This window comes from Myotis brandtii, unplaced genomic scaffold (assembly GCF_000412655.1).
Source record: "Myotis brandtii unplaced genomic scaffold, ASM41265v1 scaffold410, whole genome shotgun sequence".
In the NCBI taxonomy this organism is placed as follows: domain Eukaryota; kingdom Metazoa; phylum Chordata; class Mammalia; order Chiroptera; family Vespertilionidae; genus Myotis; species Myotis brandtii.
Genome location: NW_005365764.1, coordinates 3,384,750 through 3,404,693, shown reverse-complemented (window position 1 = coordinate 3,404,693; position 19,944 = coordinate 3,384,750). Strand labels below are relative to the sequence as shown.

Genomic DNA, 19,944 nt, shown 5'->3' with positions numbered 1-19,944 from the left:
TGTAATCAACCCCTCTTAGCATGCAGAGTCACACGGTGCGAGCAAAAGAACCCGTCTCCACCGGGAAGAACTGCCGGGTCGGTGTTATGAATCTAATCACTTATGGGGCTGAGCGGGCAGGTTGGGTGTGGACAGAGCTCTCAGGAATCAAACCCACACACTGAGGTTTCAAATGCGATCTGAATGGGGTGCTTGGTTGAACTGGGGGCCTGTGAAGGACACAAGGAAGGGAAGGCAAAGGGAGGCGCTCTGCCACTTCCACACCCCCCACGGGGAAGCATTTGGGGAAAGAGGAAGTAATTGCCGGCCTCAGAGCTGCCCGTCTGCGATGCTCTTCCTGATCCTGCTCTCTAGGGTGGGTTGTCAGACCTGCCAATCATCCCCGCTCCCCTATTATACCTGGGAGATGGGCCTGCTCTGTGCGCACCTTTTATAATCCGCAGGGTGGAATTCATACCCAGCGATGCTTTTTGCCTTTGACGTTCTCCTAAGCAGGATTTATTGCTTCCAAGACAGATGTGACTTGAATCGATTATGCCTTTCAAGCAGTCACTCTGGAAGCAGCTCTCCGGTCCCCCGGAATATCTTTTGTCTGATTCACTCGGTTTGTAAACTGATGTCCGAGAATGCCATCCTCTCGTACCATCGAGAGCCCTTGGAGTGTGGGACTGAGCAGGCTTTTACACCAACCAAGTGAAGGGATGTGGTTGCCACCCGTGAATAGTGTGCACCCTGCACCACACACACCTATTGGCCGTCTAATAATATCGCAAAATGCAGCCGAGAGGAAGGAGATACATAGAACTTATATTGACATGCGGTTGCCCTCTCACTATTGATGAGCTTAGGATATGAAATAAGTACGTTCATTCCTCTTCGGAATTGAAGTAAGAAGTAATGAAAAAATGAATGGGAAATAATTGAATTTCCAAAAACGCTCAATAAAAAGTCTCATTAAAATGAACATATCTCTAAATGTCTACTTCAAACCTGAAAACCACACATCACCCCTGCCCCCACCCCCACCCCGCAAGTTGGGGTTCCTTAGCATTTCATAAGCTTGGCAATGGCTAATTGTATAGGGAGCATATTTCAGAGGTGCTCAGAGCCTGGGGGGATGCGGTAATGTGATTCTAATTGACTGGCCATGGCCCTAGACTCATAACCACAAATAATGTTTCAAAAAGTTAGTGGTTTTGGAAGAAAAGAAATGATGGTGGTATTTTTAGACTAAACTAATTAGTCTGAGAGACAAGAGGGAGGAATCTTTGAACAATAGGAGGTGGGAGAAGTAGCATTCCCAGACACCAGACTACTCTCCTACCTGACTTTCATATATATATGGGCCATGGCTGGTCAATATATATACGGATTTATTGATTTCAGAGAGAAAGGAAGAGGGAGAGAGAGATGAATCAATGAGAATCATTGAGCAGCTGCCTCCTGCACACCCCGCACTGAGGATGGAGCTCGCAACCCGGCCATGGGCCCTGGCCAGGAATCAAACATGACTTCCTGGTTCATAGGTCCATGCTCAACCACTGAGCCACACTGGCCAGGCTCCTACCTGACTTTCTATGATTTCCCTGGCCGCTCTGGAAGAAAATCCAACCCACTTTCCTCTTAGAGTGCATGACTCAGGGGATATCCACCATAGCTTGCTTCGTGTTGTTTTTTGTTTTTTGTTTTTCCTTAATGATTTAAGCGAGAAAATCCTAGCAGGCATGGGTTTGGGATCAGAAGAGAAGGAGATAATAAGATGTTTCCACTCAGTAATTGCATTATATTGAATATTTTAGTCCTGATAGATTTTTTTTAAGAAAAGAAAACATTTGGGACCAACACTACAGGTAAAAGTTGTCAAATGCCTTCGACACTTAGAGGGAACAGATATTTCCTTAAGCAATGCTAAACGCTTTTTTTGATCCAGTTCTAGACACCAGTCAGTTCCTATGTGAAGAAGAGGAAAAGGAGGAATGATTTTTATTCTTTTAGGTTTTGCAAAACTGGGAGTTTACACAAAATCTTTGGGGATGTATTGTGACAGTTTCCTTGGCTGGGGTGTTAGCTGTAAGACTGGTCCAGGCATGGAGGAAAGCTAATCCTTTCAAGAACAATTTGCTCTTTTATTTAGCAAATTGCTCTAAATTTCCCTTTCTTCTGAGTTTCAAAATTGGCTGTTGCAGCTTCAGAATCTTTCCCTTTTCCACCAGACAGGCTTGGGGAGGAAGGAGACGCTGAATGGGCTGCGCATAATAAAGGGAGAAGGGGGAATAAAATGAAAGGCTTTGCATAATTTGGGCCATCTCAACATAGGGGCTCAGAAATTGGACAGGAGAGAAGTGTACAAAAGTCTTGCCAGCTAAAGTCTTATTGGTACCAGCTCCAGGCCTCAGAATTGATTTAAGAAATAAGACATAAACGCCACCGTGGTAGAAACAAAAGCAAGAAACCACAGTTCAAAATCGGATCCAGGGCGGAACGCAGGCAATCACCAGCCATTCCGACCTCGCTGTTACTGAACAGGAAACCGGCTCAGGACGAATGCTCCAGGGAAAACTAATACAAAAATCACCAAATCCGAAGAACATTTTCTGAAACATTTCTAGGTACTGGAGAGGCAGCAATGACAATAAAATCTCACTCAGCTTGGCTTCCCTCATATAGAAAACTAGCAATTCTCTTAAAACACCTGGTGTTTGCCTGTCAACATCTCTGGAGAGACCCACCAACAAAGCCAGATGGAATAAATAGACTATTTTTTAAACATTTCAAGGAAAGAGTTCACAAGGAGAAACCTGGAAGAATAACATCTCAACAATAGCATGCAATGAGTTAAATACCTTCTGTAATTAATTTGTTGCTGGCATTAAACAAAACAAAACAAAACCAAAAAGCCCAACCCAGGGCTGATTCACGTACTGGGGGCACATCCCATGTACCAAAATATTCATTAGTCACTCGGCGATGCTCCCTGGGATAAGCATTGCTCTGCTCCAAGGCCCGTGCCAGCTTTGATGCCTGCCAAGTTGGTATGTAAATGGGTTTTCATTTTTCCAAGGCGAATGGGAGATCTGTTAAATTCTCAGAGACAACACATGCATTATTTTTAAGCCCTAATTCTTTGACTTCAAAACAAGCTATTTTAATACTAAGCCCGAATAATACCCTATAAGAAATCCAATACTCAATATACTCAGCACAGAATGTCTGTTTATCACAAATGGCGGCTTCGAATAAGTGTGGGTGTCGAACATTTTTGCACAGCTTATGCCACAAAACAACCGAGAAAGTATCCCACCGACTGTCTCGCGATTTCTTTGCTGATGGCTGTACCTGGGCATCCATGAGGAGGTGTCTCATCAGTACCATGGAACTCTTCAGGGTCTCCTTCTCTGCGGGCAGAAAGGGGTCTTTGTCCTCCTCCAGTGCCTTCGACTTGGTGACAATAAAATGGGATATCTGGTCATTTAGGGTGTGCAATGATTGCACGGCTGCAAAAAAAAAAAAAGGAGAGAGAGAAGGAAAGTGGAATCACAAAAGGTAACTTTCAAATAGAAATTGGCTTTTTTTAATTTTAAAAAATATTTTTATTGATTTCATAGAGGAAGGAGGATTAAAAAATATTTTTATTGATTTCAGAGAGGAAGGGGGGTTGAGAGGGGGAAACAAGAGAAAGAGAGAGAGAGAGAGAGAGAGAGAGAGAGAGAGAGAGAGAGAAACAGAAACATCAATGATGAGAATCATCAATCAGCTGCCTCCAGCACACTCACCACTGAGGATCGAGCCCACAACCTGGGCCTGTGCCCTGACCAAGAATCGAACTGTGACCTCCTGGTTCATAGGTTGGTGCTCAACCACTGAGCCACACCAGCCGGCCAGGCAGAGAAATTGACTATTATTTTAAAGGGGAAAGTGAGAGTGTGTATATGCGATATAAACCAGCGGCAACCAAAAACCCAATTCGTCCACAGATCTCTTTCGCACGTGCGTTTCACAGCTAACAAATACTTCTTGAACACCTTCCAAGAGGCCTAGCCTCCATGGAGAGCCTGAGGGTGTAACTGTGAACAGGGCCAGACACGATGCCTACCCTCATGGAGTTCCCAGTTCTGCTGGGGAAACGGAAGAGAAGCAAGATAGCAAATACTTCTAGGATGATGACTTTTGTGGTCAGTGTGTTTATAAATCGCAGAGATTAAAGGGCATGAGGGGACAGCCTGAGACAAGATTTATACTGGCGGTAATGGATTTGGCTATTTTACCTCTAAGCAGATGGCCTCCATCATCAAAGGTTATGAAGGGACAGTGGCCGTGTTTTCCAATCAGTACCATATGCGTGCTGGGAGGATTAGTTCTCTATCATTCACAGGACACTTGCCATCTGATGCGTTAAAGATTTTAAGATTTCACTTATTTGTTATGCTTGTTACCTCCTTTTCTACTTTTCTACAATGCACTCAACAAAAGCAGAGATTTTGTTTATGGTTATATCCCCCAACAACTAGAACAGTGCTTCAAAAAGTAAAGGTGCCCTCAAAATACTGTTGAATTAATTTCCTTATATTCCCTTGAATTAAAATGTTCCTCCCTTACAGAATTTCTATAATTTTCAGGGAAATTTATTCGTTCAACCCAAGAATAAGTAATCCCAGGGATTCTCAGGAAAGCCACTGCACAGTTCTGAGAGGGGCAGGATTCACGCCCAGGCTGAGAACCTGCATGTAATTCCAACACCAGCACCTACCTGATCCTCTAGCCCAGTGGTTCTCAACCTTCTGGCCCTTTAAATACAGTTCCTCTCGTTGTGACCCAACCATAAAATTATTTTCGTTGCTACTTCATAACTGTAATGTTGCTACTGTTATGAATCCTAATGTAAATATCTGATATGCAGGATGGTCTTAGGCGACCCCTGTGAAAGGGTCGTTCGACCGCCAAAGGGGTCGCGACCCACAGGTTGAGAACCGCTGCTAGCCCGTGTACATGGAACAATCCTAGGAGTGCAGTGTCAGACTGCCCAGCTGGTCAACCCCCTGTCCTTTTGCAGGTGAGGAAACTAAGACCATGAAAGATTACTCAGCCCTCTGAGATGCTGTGGCAGTTGGTTTGAGAGAATGGACCCCAAAGCCAGTCTGTCTGGGTCTCAATCCTGTCTGCCCCTCCAACTAGCTGTGTAACCTTGGGTGAGTTACTTTACTGTTCAGTTGTAACTTGCTGATATTAATGAGTTGCTATGTTTGTAACTGAGGTTTGATATTAACTCCTCGTTATATAAACAAGCTAAAGATGGTCTCTGTGTATTGGCTGGTGGGTTGCTTATTTCCTCCCTGCAGACCCATTAGCTCAAAAGCCCACCAGTGCCAAACTCAAATTTTTACACATTGTTTTAACCAGTTACCTGCCACGTGTCCAAAACGGAAGCCATCCCCACACGCCACGATATTTTGAATTTAATTTAAAAAATCAAGTTGTAATGAATATTATAAAAATAAATATATTACTCACAATTTGGGTGTTCTTGAATATTTTCCGTTGAAAATTCTCATGAAAAATGATTTTAAAGTTGGTCTATAGACACTTATGGCAGGCAAATGGTTAAATATAGCCCAAGTAAGCAGATGTTTAGCCATTTAGAGCCTTTCTGCTTTGCATGCCCCAAAAAACTGCCCAACCTCTGCTAGCCATAACTAAGATAAGCACTGGGAAAAAAGGCCCCCAAGCCACTGACTGCTCTCTGCCCCAGGGACTCCCCACTGTGCTATGAGATTCCCTAGTCACATAAGGTCCCTCTAGGACAGTGATGGTGAACCTATGACACGCGTGTCAGAGGTGACACGCGAACTCATTTTTTTGGTTGATTTTTCTTTGGTAAATGGCATTTAAATATATAAAATAAATATCAAAAATATAAGTCTTTGTTTTACTATGGTTGCAAATATAAAAAAATTTCTATATGTGACACGGCACCAGAGTTAAGTTAGGGTTTTTCAAAATGCTGGCACACCGAGCTCAAAAGGTTCGCCATCACTGCTCTAGGATCTCCCCTCTCCCCCAGGAGTTCCCTTGCCATCCTCCCCTTCCAAGTGTCTGCCCTGTACTTTGGGGCAGTCTCCTGCTGTGAGGGGCTTCTCCTGCCAGCAGTGTCACCCAAGAAAGCTTGTGTGTGCTACTGCCACCTAGCGGTCATGTCTTTTTCTTTGATGAGCCCCCAGAGCCCTCCCAACATTACCCATTTGTCTATTCATCTTGGATCCCCAGTTACAACTAGTCTGCTGCTTCATCCACAATGAAAACTTAATAACTGCAAGTTTAATAAGCGGAAGAAATGAGAACAGGGAGGAATGTCCTTCCATGTGTCTATGTATGGACCTCTGCAAGGCATGTCACGCGTGTCTGGCTATGTGATGGGTACTTACGTATTTGTCTGGTTAGCATCTGTTTCCCTCTTCTTCTAATAAAAGAAACTCTTTCACTTTTGTGGAAACATTCATCCCTGCCTGTGGTTCATGTAGGGCTGATCCCACTCCCAGCTCCCAGAGGTGGGCACCAAGTCCAGGCCTGGTCAATCCAAGAATTTTGTCTCCCTGGCAACAGTGGTTGGTTTAGGAGAGGGTATGTGACTCAAACTCAGCCAATAAGATTTAATCCTAAGACCATTTGCTAGAGCTATTCAGAAAGAACCTCTATTCAGTCGGGATTGCTAACCAGATAGATATGTGGATTAGCTGGTAGCATCAGTCGCCATCATCTGAGATGCTCCACCAGAAAACAAAACCTACTGAGTAAAGAGGCAAATGTCCCTGACAGACAGGGAAAGCGGTTCTTGTCCACATTATTACAGCATCAGGGCTCAGCCATGGGCTCCTCGGTTAGGTGGGTCAGTAAATTCCCTTCTCTTCATCGGCCCGTCTGAGTTGGGTTTCTGTCATTTCCAATCAAGAAGTCCTGATTACTGTAAAAGTCTGCACTTCTTCATTGCAATAGTTCTGCATGTGACTATTTCTTTAGTGCTGACTTCCTCTGGGGCAGGGTAAAGGCGATCTTAATTCTGCCTACTCCTCCCACCGGGAGGTGGAATAGAAGTCCCGCCCCCACCCCCTCCCGAGTCTCACTGGCCTTAGTGACATGGTGGACCAACAGTAAGGGCAGAAGTGACCTTCTGGATTTCTAAGGTTAGGTCACAGGAGGACTTGCAGCTTCTGTTCATGATCTTGAACTCGCTCTGGGAGAAGCCAGCTGCCATAGAGAAAGTTTGACTAGCCCTGGCCGGTGTGGCTCAGTTGGTTGGAGCCATGTCCTGTGCACCAAAAGGTTGCCAGTTCAATTCCTGGTCAGGGTACATGCCCAGGTTGTGGGCTCGATCCCTGGTAGGAGACGTGCAGGAGGCAGCCAATGGATGTCTCACATCAATGCTTCTCTCTAAAAATCAATTTTTTAAAAATCTTTAAAAAAAACAAGTCTGGCCGAAACCGGTTTGGCTCAGTGGATAGAGCGTCGGCCTGCGGACTGAAAGGTCCCGGGTTCAATTCCGGTCAAGGGCATGTACCTGGGTTGCGGGCACATCCCCAGTGGGGGATGTGCAGGAGGCGGCTGATCGATGTTTCTCTCTCATCGATGTTTCTGACTCTCTGTCTCTCTCCCTTCCTCTCTGTAAAAAATCAATAAAAAATATATTTAAAAAAAAAACAAAAAACAAGTCTGACTACCCCAAGACCACCAAGCTTTGAGACCACCAAGCTCTGAGGAAACCCACATGCCTGGACTGCACAGAGAGAAAGAGACAACCAACCAGCCTCAGCTCCTCCAACCATCCACCCAGCCTAGGTTCCAGGTATGTGAGTGAAGGAGCCATCTCAAACATGTCAACCCCAGAAGACGCAACATAGAGAAAAGCCAACGAACCCAGCCATTGCCACAACGGAGGCCCTGGACACACGGCCCCAGGCTCCGTCACTCCCGATGAGGCCTCAGTCACTCTGGAGCAGAGCTGAGCTGCCCCTCTGTACCACCCCCAAACGCCTGGCCCACCAGACTGGGAGCAGAGGAAGTGCTGACTCTCACCACTCAGCCAGTTGGGGGCAGTCTGTTCCACAGCCATGGACAACTGTCCCTCCCTCACTAAACTGTAAGTCCCAAGAAACCAGCGGCAGTGTTTTCTCAGTTCATCACTCTACCCCCAGCTCAAAGCATGGTACCTGACACACAGCAGTGCTTGAATAAGTAAACATCTGTCCAACAGAAAAAGAATGAATGAATAAGGGAAAGGAAAAGCCAAGTTCACTCCCCTGTGTCCCCTCCGCCACCCCATCACCCTAGAATCAAGCATTACCCACATTTTTCTCCATTTGGCCTATTAAAATTTCAGCCAAATAATACTGTTTTTAAATTGTGTGATGGATTACAGAATGAAGAGCTGTATATATGCTTTCTTACCTACATGAGTTTAAGAAATTGAGTCATAAAAACGACTTTATTGGGTTGGTGGTTCTGAATATGAACTGATGTCAAATTTATTTCACGTTATTTCGGTCTACAAATGTGCAGAAACACGTATTTCTATAGCTGGCGTATTTATGTGAAGTGCTCATTTAAATTTCACTGTACATTCATGAGTATTTATTTGGGTTTCAGATAAGGATGGCACATTCATGGTTTGGCACAAAAAAAAAAAAATAACAAGCCTCAACATTTTATGTCATTAGCAAAAATAGGGGGAACACGTAAAATTTCTTACTGTTTTCAGAGGAGGAATAACAGCGTGCCACACTGTGTCTCTGTTTTTATAGATCAGATGAAGTATAGAACATGAAATAATAGTATGACTCTAAACACTCATTTTATGCCGACGAGCCCAGATGTCACTGAGATGGGCTATTGTACATTTTTATAGAAAAGTACAGCAAATGAATCATATCATGGGGCACAGCCTCACCACAAAAAGCTCAATGGATTTTATGACCTTGTCATTTATATGGTTCATAGATATGAACTAATGATCAAATTTATCTCTACATGTTAAACAACCTTTGCTTCTCATGTATCTCAAATTGTGTTGCATTTTGCATTAAAATGCTCACAAGTTTCTAGTGCTTGCTTTAAAATGGTCTCATTAAATAAATGAAGCCTAAATAATTCAGGTATTTTCCCCCCACTGTTACAATAAAACTCATTCTGCAAGTCAAAAGTTGATACTGGAGGCAAGGATGCGGAGAAATTGAGACCCTTACATATTGCTGGTGGGAATGCAAAATGATGAGGTCGCTGTGAAAAACAGTCAATAAGCTAAATAGGAATTTCCATATGAACCAACAACTCTACTCTTAGGTATGTAACCCAAAGAGTCAGAAAAAGGTGCTCAATAAAACACTTGTCCGTGATGTTCATAGCAGCACTAGTCACAATTGCCAAAGGTAGAAACAACCAAATGTCCATCAACGGACAAATGGATAAACCCAATGTGATATTCATGCAACGCAATATTATTTGACCATAAAAAGCAATGAAGTACTGATACATGCTACAACGTAGGTGAACCTGGAAAACATTATATCAAGTCAAAGAAGCCAGTCACAAAGGCAACATATTGCATGATCCCATTTATAGAAAACTAGAGGCCCGGTGCACAAAATTCATGCACTCAGGGGGGTCCCTCAACCTGGATTGCGAGAGGGTGCAGGCCAGGCTGAGAGACCCCACCGGTGCACAATCAGGGCCGTGGAGGGACATGGGAAGTTGGCCAGCTGGGGAGGGACCATAGGAGGGCACCAGGGCATATCTGGCCCTTCTCTCTCAGTCCTGATCAGCCGGACCCCAGCAGCAAGCTAACCTACCAGTCAGAGCATCTACCCCCTGGTGGTCAGTGAACATCATAGCAAGTGGTTGAGCTGCCTTAGCATATCATTAGCATATTACACTTTGATCAGTTGAATGGACGACCGGATGACCGGACACTTAGCATATTAGGCTTTTATTATATAAGATGTCTAGAATAGGCAAATCTACAGAAACAACCAGATTAATGGTTGACAAGGACAAGGCCCATGTTTGAGGTTCTCTGTACCACTTACACAATTTGCTTTTAATTTCTCAAGTCTTCCAGACTACACAGGAAACTATGCTCTCTTCTAAGGTTGGGGTTTCCCATGCCTTGCTCAGAGGGTGGTGGCATTAATAACCAAACTACCACTAAACACAGAATTTCCATATGAACCAACAACTCTACTCTTAGGTATGTAAGTTGCCACCATCATCAATGGCAGCTTCTCTATATTAAGCACTGACTAAATGTCAAGCACTGTGCTGAGCACTGTACACACATCATCGCATTTCATCTATATATATAAAAGGCTAAATACTTCTGTCTGACCATCCATCCGACCGACCTACCAGCCCGTATATGTGACGTGCACTGGCAATTTAAAAATAAATGTTGACTCGCACATGCATGATACATATAAAGCTCTTGCTGGTGCCAATCGCACATGTGTGTTTCGATCTGTCATTGTTGATCGTGAATCTGGCTGTTTTTGTTGACATTGTGAAGCTGAAAGAAAGCGGCAGGGGCAGTTATATGTTTCTTTTTTCTCAAGTTCAAAGAGTGTGTGATGTTAAAGTTAAAGTTGTAAATACTTCATCACAAGGGAAATTAGTCAAGCACTCTGAACATGTTTTTACTCTTAATGTGGTAAACAGGGAAATATTAGAATAAGTTTAATCAATTTATCAGTCATTGTTTTCATCAATGTTGTTTTTATATCATGCTTTTGTTGTTTTTATATCTTGTTTTTATAGCATGTTTTTGTTGTTTTTATAGCATGTCTTTGTTGTTATATCATGTTGTTATTGTTAATTTATTAATTTACATATTATTTTAACATACATTTTACTAATTTTCTTTTATCTCTGACACTTCTATTATAGAGAAATGGCAAATAGCGATATTAAAATATTTCTTCTAATTAATTTCCTTTCAGTGTGCACAAATCCGTGCACCGGGGCCACTAGTCTTCACATAACTCATGCTTTAGGTAATATTGACACCATCCCTCTGTTGGGGAACCTGAGACTCAAGAATATTGGCAGATTGGCCCATCACAAGACCACATACTATACAAGACTCCATGGCCACCTGATTCTCCCCAGTGGACCAGACAGTCTTCCAGGTGGAAGGAAGGATACAACAAGCTATCGATTCACTAAATCTATGAAGTGCGGACCCTACGATCCCAACAATTTGGTATTCAAGCAACACAGCCCTGTAGCCTAAAACAAGTACGGTCTCCATCCACCATCGCAATAAAAATGCTGGGTGCCTGCCAATGCTGCTGATTCCTCCAGAGTTCACACAAAAGGCTACCTGTGCTGGAACAGGGCCCTGAGCACTCCCCGGCAAGCCAGCAGCAGACAGGCATCAATATGCACAAAGATAATAGATGCTTCCCTTTCAGTGTCTTCCTCTGCGGGGCCCTAAAGAACTCTCCACCACTTGGTCACACCAAGACAGGATCGGACCACGCACTGTTCCACTGGTTTTCCAAAAATGCTCCCTTCTCTTTACGTGCAGGTTTCCCAGTCACCAAGGCCAACTCCACTTGGACCTAATAAACGTTGCAAGGGAAGAAATTACTGTCAAATCACCGTGTGAGAAACGGGTTATGACAGAATCGTGGAGCCAGAGAGCGTGCCAGGGCAGAATGCACAGATTTTCATTTGAATGTCATTGTCCGGGCAGAGACTTCAATAAAAAAAATGGACTTTGGCTCGAGGAGAAGGAAATGGTGCCAAGGACATGTCACCCCGATGGTGACAGAAGATTGAACACGGAAACTGCGGTCCTGATGGAACTTGTTCTCCTTTGGCCAGAGTCTAACTTCACTCCTGGAACCAATTAGCTTTCTGAAAAGAAGCACAGGCCATGCTCAGTGGCTGAGTGCAGTTCCTATTTGATCGGCAACTAAGACGGGTCTGGGGGCTCAGAGATTTGGCTGCCCTATTCCTTCCATTCCCCAATTCCAGCCTGGATCTCCACCCCATGACCTTTCACCCCTTCCCTCCCTTATTTCTCTCAATTGCATCTCCCACATGTCCCCTTTGTATTGACTGCAATAGCTTAGCCTCGCTTTTCAAATGCAACTACTGGTCCCTTGACCCCAGGATGACAATGGCCTGTTCTCTCTCCCAGTGTCCAGGGCTTGGGAGGAGCCAGGTGAGGCTGGCCATTCTTTCTATGATGACACAGGCACGACGAAATACGGAACAGAGTGAAAAATTCACATGAATTTTTTAATAATATTTTTTGTATTGATTTTGAGAGAGAGGAAGGGAGAGGGATAGAAAGAAACATCATCAATCGGCTGCCTCCTGCACGCCCCTTCTGGGGACCAAGCCTGTAACCTGGGCATGTGCCCTGACGAGGAATGGAACCGTGACCTCCTGGTTCATAGGTCGATGCTCAACCACTGAGCAACCCCGGCCCGGCTTCACATGAAATGTTAAAACAAAACACATATTGCAAAGAAGGTTCCTGCTCAGGCCAGACGTGGGGGGGTCCCCATTTCCCTTTCCTCTCTGTCAGCTGCGTTTTGATGGCCAAGCTGGAGACTCCTGGAGGTGTGACCATGAGTCCAGGCACATCTGGGCCCTTTCACATAGCCGAGAGCGAGGGGGCTGTGGCCCTTGCACACCTCATCTTCACTTGCTAACTCAGTTCATAAAAGATTTTCAAAAGTCTACCTTAAATACATTGAAAAAGTGAATATGTTTCCAAGTACGTAAAACTCGACATAAATCAAACGTAAGTGAGTGAGAGCAGAGGACCTGCTTTTGGTGACATATGATATTTGGAATTGTCACGTCAGTTGTACCTAAATAAGCATTACTAAAACACTGGAGAGTGCTCAGAAAGTTGAATAATGGTGCGATTCAAATATAGCACACGTGTATTTACCAAACACTTCATAATAACAATAAAAAACAATGCATTGACTCATGGTAGCATTGATACTAGTACCAACTTCCTGTCAAAATGAAAACAACCACAGTCCTTATTCATGGAGCCCTTGCTGTGTCCGGACCCATGCTTGTATGTAAAGGTCACTCTTACAGAAACCCGAGGAGTGGCTGATGACTGTATTTTACAGAGGAGGAACTTGAGGACGGAGACATGACTTGCTCAAGGTCACAAAGGCGCTCAAGGGCAGAGCTGGCTTTCAAACCCTGTTCTGCCTACTTCCAAGGCACTGGATTGGCATGTGAGAGCATCAATAACCTTGTTTCAGATGATGAAGGCAGGTGGGCCCTGTGAGTGCTTTTGACTTGGGGAAGCCTTTCTGGCCTTATCCACATTCCACCCTATGGCAGCTCTTGGTACCATCATGACAGTGTCTGCTGGAAGGTTCTAGGTAGCCTTCAACAGAACAATAGTCACCATGTACGGAGAGACCCTGGGTGGCAGCCCCACAATTCTACTCTTTTATTTTTTAATATATGTTTTTATTGCTTTCAGAGAGAAGAAAGGAGAGGGAGAGAGAGATAGAAATATCAATGATGACAATAATCAATTGTCAGCAACCTGCACGCCCCACACTGGAGATCAAGACCACAATCCGGGCATGTGCCCTGGCTGGGAATGGAACTGTGACCTCATGGTTCATGGGTCCACACTCAACCACTGAGCCACACCAGCCAGGCACAATTCTACTCTGCACATCACCAATGGTTTGCCTGGCCCACGTGCAGAGCCCTATCGCCAGTTTTCCCCGAAGACGCTAAGCTATGAACAGTGTGGTCAAACCCAGATTCCAGGCAAGCCTGGAAGGAGGGCAACAGGAACCTCCAAGAGGGCGAGGGTGACAGCCAACTGTTCTTTTCAGAAAAAATACAGAGGGAAACCACCCTGAGCAGTTTCCTTCCCGTGAGGAGGCAGGTAACTTCCACACCTGATGCCAAGAGGCTATTGACATCTTATTATGCAAGACCAGATGCAGCCTCGTGGAGTGCAAGGACACAGTCTGCATGCAAATGCAGTTTAGAAACTCCCAGAAACCTGGGTGAGCTGGGAACAGGAGGATCCCTGCCAACAGTGCTCGCCAGAGGTGAAGGGCACAGACCTGGAGAAGCAAAATGCATATTAAGTAGACCCTGGGATGCTTGCTTGTCGTGGGGAGACCTGTACCGGGCGGGGGTGGGGCCAGCCTGAACAAACGGGAACCTGGCTTTCCGGGAGAGGACTGTCGTCCTGTGCCCTATGCGCCCTAAGCAGAGCATGACGAGGAAACCGGGTCAGCTGAGACACGTGAGTCTCCCCATGTCCCAAAGGGGAAGGAAGTTTTATAACCGAAAGATAGTCCAGGAGTGTCAGCAATATATAGAACTAAGGATGTAAATGTGGCATCATTCCTGGTCCTGGGTGTGCAGTGACAAATTAAAAATGGCAAAGGCATCATCAAGACAGACGATTTTAAAGAGGAAAATCTATGACCCTCTGGCCATAATTTATCATAAATTGTGCTTCCAAAATCGAATCATCTCATAGAAAGACCAGCACCATGGAAAAAGAATCTACGTTCCCCGGTCCATACTTTTTTCAGACAGAGAACTACTCCCAGAAAATCAAAATGAATATCCTTAGACATGAAATACTCCCCACACTGGGTCTTCCTTCAGTATTTTAAGAGGGAACTCATGGTCTCTGGCAGGCAGGCTGTGGCAGAGAGGAAAGCTTGCAGTCTCGATGTACAGGGGATGGCATGAAATCTAAAATTACATGCTTCCAGACATGCCTTCCTCTTCTCACAGATCATTTTACTTTAAGGGAGCAGCCTCAGTAAGAGACCTACCAGAGACCAATCTGCCAGTGGACCAACTGATCAACAAATATTTATTAAGTTCCTATCAGGCACATGGGCCAAGTGTCAAGGGCTGCAAGAACCAATCTCACCCACAAAAACCTTAGTCTATTCATGGGTCATACCAATTGTTCTTATAAACATTTTAAAGGAAAAAAAACAGTTAATGGGGCTTCCCCTTCTCCAAACAGAAGATGCGGTTTATGGACCTACAGCCCTGTGAAAAAATAAGTGTGAACTAAATTAATGAAGAAAGATATCTGGAGGCTCTTCACTGTTTTACTTAAGTCCTAAAAATTGTGTTCTTCATAACAGCAGAGTTTTATCAAAGGAAATCTTGTTCTCAATTTTTAATTGCCACCTTTTCTATTCAATTACTTTTGTCCTGTTAATATTTTTAAGTGCATTTCATTTTACTATATCCTCACCTGTATTCTAAAGTTCATCAGGAAACTACTTTGCATATCAAATAAACTCTATTTTTAGCAAAGGGTAGCCTAGAGGATTTATTTTCTTTCCAGATAGATTTGTTTTGATTGAAAGACTCCTCGTTCAGTGTTTCAGTCAACAAACACAGTGGCATCATGGCTAAAAGTCAGGCTTTGGAATTTTAAATTGGGGTTCTTCCACTTGCTAACTATAGGCCTTGGGCAAGTTATCAAGTCCCTCTACGCCTCAGTTTCCTCACCTATAAAGTGGAGATAAGAGATTACCTACCTCAAAGGGTTGTTGTGGGGACTAAAAGTATTAGTGTTATGCCCAGAGTTCCAATATGCAAATTAACTGTCACTCCATCACAAAGATGGCAGCACCCATAGCCCCAAGATGGCAGTGCCCAGTCCTCTCAGCCCCGCCAGAGTCCCCCAGTCCTGGGGGGGCAGCCGCTGAGAGCGGGCAGCGTGAGTGGTCTGGCGGAATGCTTGCTTCATCGCCACGGCGACAAGGCAAGTGTTCCACCCCGGCCGCGGAGGGCCTCTGGGCAGCGGGCACGGAGCGGTGGGGAGTGGTGGGGTTGGGAAGACGCTTGTGTTGTCACCCTGCGCCCGGCCGCAGATGGGCCTTTGGCCAGGCCGGGGCACAGAACACTTGTGTTGTTGCCCCGGTGACGAGACAAGCGTTCTGCGCCCAGCTGTGGATGGGCCTCTGGGCTGCAGAGAGCCTCTGGGCAGTGGGCGTGGAGCGGCCAGGCCCCGCAGAGAGCTACTGGCACACGGATTCATGCGCAGGGCTACTAGTTACACATAAAGAACGTATAACAGTGCCCAGCCCATGATAGTACTCAGTGAACTTGGTGTGTTTTTATTACTACCACCAATTCTACTACAGTGAGGAAGACAATAATGACTACTGCCATGTTATTTTTAAAATTACAGATCCTATAGCAACACAAACAATAAAGATATCTTCTTCCCTCACAGAGCTTTGAGTGTGAAGGGAGACTGGTCATTCCAAGTGTAAGGAGTTCTGCGGCTCAAAGCACAGAGGCCACGGGACTAGGAGACATGTCCACATGCAAACCAGCTATGGAGCATGCTATGGACCTGCACGGATCACTTTTTATTACCCACCCGTACGGTTTCCTCAGGCATCCACTCCCTTCCACACCCGTGCCCGGCCACGGATGGGCCTCTGGCCAGGCCGGGGCACAGAACACTTGTGTTGTCACCCCGGCAACAAGACAAGCGTTCTGCGCCCAGCTGCGGATGGGCCTCTGGGCTGCAGAGAGCCTCTGGGCAGTGGGCGTGGAGCGGCCAGGCCCCGCAGAGAGCTACTGGCACACAGATTCATGGGCAGGGCTACTAGTTACACATAAAGAACGTATAACAGTGCCCCGCCCATGATAGTACTCAGTGAACTTGGTGTGTTTTTATTACTACCACCAATTCTACTACAGTGAGGAAGACAATAATGACTACTGCCATGTTATTTTTAAAATTACAGATCCTATAGCAACACAAACAATAAAGATATCCTCTTCCCTCACAGAGATTTCAGTGTGAAGGGAGACTGGTCATTCCAAGTGTAAGGAGTTCTGCGGCTCAAAGCACAGAGGCCACGGGACTAGGAGGCATGTCCACATGCAAACCAGCTATGGAGCATGCTATGGACCTGCACGGATCACTTTTTATTACCCACCCGTACGGTTTCCGCAGGCATCCACTCCCTTCCACGGTGCCAAGAATTCCGAATTGAGCATGAAGCCCACCTAATTTGTATTGCTTTTGAGAAAATATTTCTTTAATAAACCTATTTCAGACTTGCAGCTGGAAACAGAAGTGGAATCCATGAATTTACCCGCTCGCTCTCCCAACATCCAGTTAAAAGGATAGCAATGTTTTTGGGATTTTTTAATAAAAGCAAACAAATCCACAAAATAAAGGAACAGGATAAAAGGTTAAAAAAAACAAACATTTAGAAGCTTGAAGCAGGACAAGCAGATCTAAAACACCAGAACTAGGCCAGGAGAGGAGGAGTGGGCCAAGGATCAACCAGCTGACAGCATCAGACACCCTGGGAGTCCGAGGGAAGTCGGGCTGAGAACAGGAAGTTAACTCAGAGTCTGCCCAGGTGTACACAGCCCACCCACCCAGACAGAACACGGGGACTTACTCGCTGAAAAGGAAAATACAGTGAGTCTCTGGACTTGGAGACACCAGGCACAGTTGAAGGCAGGGGGTTACCTTATTAAAAATAAGGGGCTCAATAAAAACTGGGTAATATATCAAATGCTGAGAACCCAGCCTTCTTCCCTAACTCAGCTCTGATGAAGATGAAGTTGTTCACGATGATTATAATACCATCTAACATCTATTTGGTGTTTATTTTGTGCCAGAAGCTATTCTAAGTGTTTTATGTATATTAACTCATTTAATCCTCACAACAATGCTATTGGCGGGTAGAGGTTAGGTTCCACTAACACCCTCCATTTCACATAAGGGGAAATTGAGGTACAGAGGGGTTAAGTTACTTTCCCAAGATCACTAAGAGGTGGAATCAGGGTTTAATCCAGGCCAATAGCAGACAGGATTGATTATACTCAGCCTGCGGGACTAACAATGCTCTGAAGGATGAACCAGACCAGTAGACATGAACTGGAGATGCTGGCATCAGGAATTTGCGAATGAACAGCTCAGCCAGCTCACCTTACAAGAGGCCCACAGCCCACAAGCGGCCCCTATGTGCTTAAAAGTGATGACCTATCTAGCGTCTCCTCTGAAATATAAACAGACCGCAAAGGATCACCAGATATACAAGGAAGATGGTCAAGAGAGAGAGAAAAAGAAACAGAGAGAGGAAAAGAGAGAAAAAAGGAAGTGAGGGAGGGAGAGAGGGGGAGAAAGGAGGAGAAAAAAGAAAAGAAACAAAAGAAGGGAGGAAGAAAGAAGAAAGAAAGCAGAAGGAACTGGGACTTTGCAGGGAGATAAGAGCTTCTTAAAATCCTGCTACTGTCCACAGAGGGCATTTCATCATAAAATTTCAGTCGTTAGAAACAAAGAGCTGATCCTACAAACCACAAGCAGACGCGATTCTATGGGAAGGTCTGTGCGGTGAGGAACTGAGCTCCTGCTGAAGCTGGAACCACCCTCCCGGCCATGTGGGCGCACCATCTTGGAAACAGCCCCTCAGTCTGTTAAGTATCCAGTGACTCCAGCCAACACCACCCAGGGAAGCCACCCAGAGTTCACAGCTGCGAGATAATAACGATGGCTATTGTTTTAAGCCACTCGATTTGAATGTGATTATTTATACAGCAATAGCTAACTAATTGGAGGTGGAATCAGTTAGTGAAGATGAAGCTCTATGATGCCACTCTAACTAATGTTGTACAAGAAGATAGTATGTCATGGGGAAATATTTCAAAATGTGAGCAGTGCGCCCTCACTTGTAATTAAACTGAATAGAGCACCTTGTCCACACGGTTGTGTACTATCTACATACATATATATACCTGCATGGAGTATATATGTACACATATGTACATACATACATATGGAGTATCTACATAAAACATATCAATACATAAATTATATACAAATAAAATATGTAAATACAGTAAGTATAAACTATGGAGTATCTACATAAAACATATCAATACATAAATTGTATACAAATAAAATGATATGTAAATACAGTAAGTATAAATGTTAGGAGGATTTATTGCTACTTGATGTTATCACCTGTGACTGATTTTCCTCTTTTCTGCATCTTTATTTTCAATTTCCCACATTGATTTCACATTAGTTCTGCTATGCAATTAGAGTCCTTTACTGACTGTGTGGAAATAAAAACGGAGCCAGTGCCGGGCATTATCAGGAAGAGCATGAGCGTGTCTGCACGCGATGACATCTCCTGCGTCACCCCCAAGTGGGGTCCCAGGCCCGGGCTGCATTTCTGTGGTTGGAGGCTCTGATGGGAATGTGACATTCTCTCTCTGCAGACGTGGAACCGGATAATCAGTGCCTGCCGGCCTGGTCCGGATACCATCTTTCACAGGCCCGGCTGCATTAGCATACAAATGGGCATACAAGATGTGGGCCCTGTTTCTCAGGTGATAACTCGGAGGCAAACACAAGGGCGGAGATTTGAAAGGCTAGATTTCGGCTGGCACAGCCGAGTGGGACGCTCCGGGGGCACGCGGTCCTTTGTTTCAGGCCAAGGGAAAGAGCGCAGGCTGGGTTCACACAGAGATGGCGCTCTCTGGCTTTCCATGGAGCGGGATTAAATTACCCCCAAGATACTACACTGAGAATAAAGGTTTCAGGTTGTAGCACGTTACACAAGGTATCTGGCACCAACATCAAGCTAAGCCTTCCGCTGTAGTCGTGCCATGCAGATGCCTAAGGAGCAGAGGGAGCTGGGTGCAGGGCAAGCCACACGAGAGCAGTCAGCAAGGCTTACGCCCCAGCCTCGGGCAGACCCTCAGTCTCGGTGAGTTCCTCGGCTGAAAAATTGAAACAGCAGTGCTTCCAGGAAAAATGGGGTCTGCAAGGTGAGACGATGCTCATGAAAGTTCTCTAAGAAACCATAAAATGCTGGGGAAATATAAAACACTTTGTTGCTGCTGTTAGGACTACTGTCGCTGCTGGTATCATCA

At 45.0% G+C, this 19,944-nt stretch overlaps 1 protein-coding gene across 1 annotated transcript in view; it reads right to left on the bottom strand.

The window, feature by feature from the left end:
* Nucleotides 1-3,336: 3,336 nt before the first annotated feature.
* Nucleotides 3,337-19,944, bottom strand: part of LOC102259523 (putative uncharacterized protein C1orf196) — a gene marked incomplete at its 3' end in the record, with an annotated part of 173,087 nt that continues 156,479 nt past the window's right edge. Inside the window, exon 2 of the mRNA XM_005873490.2 lies at nt 3,337-3,494. Coding sequence (XP_005873552.1) covers nt 3,337-3,494 — 158 coding nt within the window. The remainder of the gene's footprint in view (nt 3,495-19,944) is intronic.